The sequence below is a fragment of the Neopelma chrysocephalum genome, unplaced genomic scaffold (assembly GCF_003984885.1).
Source record: "Neopelma chrysocephalum unplaced genomic scaffold, ASM398488v2 Primary Assembly neopelma1_96632, whole genome shotgun sequence".
NCBI classification, from domain to species: domain Eukaryota; kingdom Metazoa; phylum Chordata; class Aves; order Passeriformes; family Pipridae; genus Neopelma; species Neopelma chrysocephalum.
Genome location: NW_020925277.1, coordinates 85 through 4,169, shown reverse-complemented (window position 1 = coordinate 4,169; position 4,085 = coordinate 85). Strand labels below are relative to the sequence as shown.

At 48.4% G+C, this 4,085-nt stretch overlaps 1 protein-coding gene across 2 annotated transcripts in view; it reads right to left on the bottom strand.

Moving 5' to 3' along the window:
- LOC113981531 (cohesin subunit SA-3-like) overlaps positions 1 to 3,518 on the bottom strand; it is a 4,104-nt gene extending 586 nt beyond the window's left edge. The window contains exons 1-5 of one of the 2 annotated variants that reach the window (XM_027708931.1): positions 3,287 to 3,518; positions 1,794 to 1,945; positions 1,642 to 1,715; positions 842 to 965; positions 309 to 407 (exon numbers count right to left, since the gene is read on the bottom strand). In XM_027708931.1, the coding sequence (XP_027564732.1) occupies positions 309 to 407; positions 842 to 965; positions 1,642 to 1,715; positions 1,794 to 1,945; positions 3,287 to 3,467 (630 nt within the window). In that variant the 5' untranslated portion in view covers positions 3,468 to 3,518. The remainder of the gene's footprint in view (positions 1 to 308; positions 408 to 841; positions 966 to 1,641; positions 1,716 to 1,793; positions 1,946 to 3,286) is intronic. The other variant, XM_027708932.1, reaches the window with a different exon arrangement.
- Positions 3,519 to 4,085: the final 567 nt, after the last annotated feature.

The window sequence follows — 4,085 nt, the reverse complement described above, 5'->3', positions numbered from 1 at the left end:
TCTCATTTTTCCTCATCCCAACCCTATTTCCCTCATCCCAACCTCATTTTCCCTCATCCCAGCCCTATTTCCCTTATCCCAGCCCTATTTCCCTCATCCCAGTCCCATTTTCCCTCATCCCAGACCCATTTTCCCTCATCCCAGACCCATTTTCCCTCATCCCAACCCCATTTTCCCTCATCCCAACCCCATTTTCCCTCATCCCAACCCTCTTTTCCCCCCATTTTCCCCCATCCCAACCCCATTTCCCCCTTCCCAACCCTCTTTTCCCCCCATTTTCCCTCATCCCACCCCCGTTTTCCCCTCACCTTGAACCTCCCAGTGAACAATTCCAGCTGTGGGGCCATGTCGGGGTTTCCATAAATTCCCTGGAGCGCCTTCACACACTGGAGCCGAACCTCCCCTTGCTGGGAAAACGGGAATTTGGGAATTTTGGGCACCCTCCCCACCCCCAAAACCCCCATTTTCCCTCATCCCAAGTCCCAAAATCCCCAATTTCCCCCCCGTTCCCAGCCCGTTTTCCCCATTTTCCCACATCCCAACCCCGTTTTCCCTCATCCCAACCCCCCAAAATCCCCAATTTTTCCCTCATTCCCATCCTATTTTCCCTCCATTTTCCCTCATTCCCACCCCATTTTCCCTCCATTTTCCCCAATCTCACCCCATTTTCCCTCCATTTTCCCTAATCCCATCCCATTTTCCCTCCATTTTCCCTCCATTTTCCCCAATCCCACCCCATTTTCCCTCCATTTTCCCCAATCCCACCCCATTTTCCCTCAATTTTCCCTCCATTTTTCCCAATCCCACCCCATTTACCCCCCTTTTATCCCAAAATTCCCACCTTGTCGTGGAGTGTCCACCCGATGTACTTGAGGTAACTGTCTGTCAGGAAGGATCCCGGGAATCTCCTCATCCAGATTCCCAACTCCTCCATGCACACGGCCCGGATTTCGGGAACCACGTCCCTAAAATCCCACGGCATTCCCGGGATCACACCCCTCATTCCCACAGCATCCACGTTTTCCCCCATTCCAATCCCATTTTTCCCCCTTCTCCCCCCTCACAACCCCATTTTCCGCCCATTTTCCCTCATCCCAATCCTGTTTTCTCCCATTTTGCCACATTTTCCCTCCATCCCAATCCCATTTTCCCTCGTCCCACCCCATTTTCCTTTTTTTCCCTCATCCCAACCCCATTTTCCCCCTTTTCCCACCTCTCTTTTCTCCCATTTTCCCTCACCCCAACCCCATTTCCCCCCTTTTCCCTCCATCCCAATCCCATTTTCCCTCATCCCAACCCCATTTTCCCTCATTTTCCCTCATCCCAACCCCATTTTCCCCCTTTCCCCTCCATCCCAATCCCATTTTCCCTCATCTCAACCCCATTTTCCCTCATTTTCCCTCATCCCAACCCCATTTTCCCCCTTTCCCCTCCATCCCAATCCCATTTTCCCTTATCCCAACCCCATTTTCCCTCATCCCAACCCTGTTTTCTCCCCTTTTCCCCATCCTTTTCCCCCTCCCACCCCATTTTCCCCCCTCCCACCCCATTTTCCCTCACCCCAATCCCACTTCCCGCCCCTTTTTCCCCCCTCCCGCCCCATTTTTCCCTCAGAATCCTCCGTTATCCCGCAATTCCCACCTGTAGCGGTGCACGAAGACCCCCTTGAACACGACGTTCATCAGCACCTCCATCTCCTCCTGCTGCTCCAGGAGCTTCGGGAAGGGGATCCCGAGGGATTTAGGGATGTCCCGGAGCCCCCCCGATCCCAGAAAAAAAACCCCAAAACTCACTTCCCGGCGCTTTTCCAGCAGCGCTTCCATCTTTTCCGTGCCCCTCCTTCCCAATTCCTTGGCCTTTTCCGCCTCCAGGTGCCGCTGGTTGTTGTCCTGCTGGACGTGGACGCCCAGGGCCACGTCCACCAGCGCCGTCATCAGCTTCAGGGCTGGGGAAATATGGGATAAAGGCGTGGAAAAGCAGGAAAAGAGGGAGGAATAGGGTGGGATGGGGAGAAAATGGCGGGAAAAAGGGATTGGGGTGGGAGAAAATGGAGGGTTCTGAGGGAAAAGTAGGGGGAAAAGGGGATTTGGGCGGGAGAAAATGGAGGATTCTGAGGGAAAAGTGGGGGAAAATGGCGGGAAAATGGGATTTGGGTGGGAGAAAATGGAGAGTTCTGAGGGAAAAGTGGGAAGAAATGGGAAAAACCAGGTCTGGGATGAGGGAAAATGGAAGAGAAAAAGGAATTTGAGAGGGAGAAAATGGAGGGTTCTGAGAGAAAAGTGAGAAGAAATGGGAAAAACCAGGTCTGGGATGAGGGAAAATGGGAGAGAATAGGGGATTTGGGTGGGAGAAAATGGAGAGTTGTGAGAGAAAACTGGGGAGAAATGGGAAAAACCAGGTCTGGGATGAGGGAAAATGGAGAGAAAATGGAGGATTTGGGTGGGAGAAAATGGAGGATTCTGAAGGAAAACTGAGGGAAAATGGCAGGAAAATGGGATTTGGGCGGGAGAAAATGGAGGGTTCTGAGGGAAAACTGGAGAAAAATGGTGGGAAAACAGGACTCATGCAGGAGAAAATGGAGAGTTCTGAGGGAAAACTGGGGGAAAATGGCAGGAAAACAGGATTTGGGTGGGAGAAAATGGAGAGATCTGAAGGAAAAAAAGCAGGAGAATGTAGTTCTCGGATGACAGAAAACGGGGGAATAAAGAAAACGGAAGATTCTGAGAGAAAACTGGGGGAAAATGGTGGTAAAAAGGGGTGGTATGGGGGAAAATGGTGAAAACAGGATTGAAATGGAACAAAACGGAAGATTTTGAGAGAAAACTGAAGGAAAATAGTGGTAAAAAGGGATTTGGGTGAGAAAAAATGGAGGATTCTGAGAGAAAACCTGGGGAAAAGGAATTTGGGTGGGAGAAAATAAAGGATTCTGAGGGAAAACTGGAGGAAAATGGGGGAAAAGGGATTTCGGTGGGAGAAAACGGAGGACTAAGAAAATACTGAGGGAAAATGGTGTTAAAAAGGGGTGAGATAGAGTAAAATGAGGAAAACAGGATTGCGACAGAACAAAATGGAAGATTGTGAGAGAAAACTGGGGAGAAACAGGAAAAACCTGGTCTGGGATGAGGAAAAACGGCAGCAAAACAGGATTTGGGTGGAAGGGAGGGTTTTGAGGAAAAACAACCAAAAAATGGGCAAAAAAAGGGCTAGGAGGAGGGAAAAAAGGGTCCCTGAGGTTCCTATCCCCCCTTTGGAATTCCCGGGACGATCCCTATGGATCCATCCGTACCTGCCAAGGTGCTGGTGTGGCGGAAGGCCCGGACCTGGGAATCCGAGAGGCCGGTGAGGAAGGAGATCCAGGAATCCATGAGGAATCCATCGTAGATGACGCTGTACTGGCAGCGCCGCACCACTGTGGCCACCAGCTCCGAGAATCCCGCCCGGAATCGGCGCCAGGGACGGGAGCTCATGGATAACGGGTATTCCGGGGAATCCTGGGGGGTTGGAAAAGGCAAATCCCAAAAAAATCCCAAAAAAATCCTCAAAAATCCACTAAAAATACCCCAAAAGCCCCTTAGAAAATTCACTAAAAATCCACTAAAAATTCCTTAAAAACACACTAAAAATTCCTTAAAAATGCACTAAAAATGCCTTAAAAACTCACTAAAAATCCATTTAAAATCCACTTATAATCCCTTCAAAATCCGCTAAAAATCCCTTCAAAACCCACTAAAAATCCTTTAAAAACTCACTAAAAATCCCTTTAAAATCCACTAAAACCACCCTAAAAATCTCTAAGAAAATTTACTAAAAATCCCTTCAAAATCCCTTCAAAATCCCATTTTCAGTTAGGAGCTCATGGATAACGGGTATTCTGGGGAATCCTGTGGGGGTTGGAAAAAGCAAATCCCAAAAAAATCTCTTAAAAATCCTCAAAAATACACTAAAAATTCATTAGAAGTCTACTAAAAATCCACTAAAAATCCACTAAAAATCCATTCAAAATCCCTCCAAAATTCCTTAAAAATTTCTTAAAAAGTTCACTAAAAATCCCTTCAAAATCCACTAAAAATCCCTTCAAAATCCAC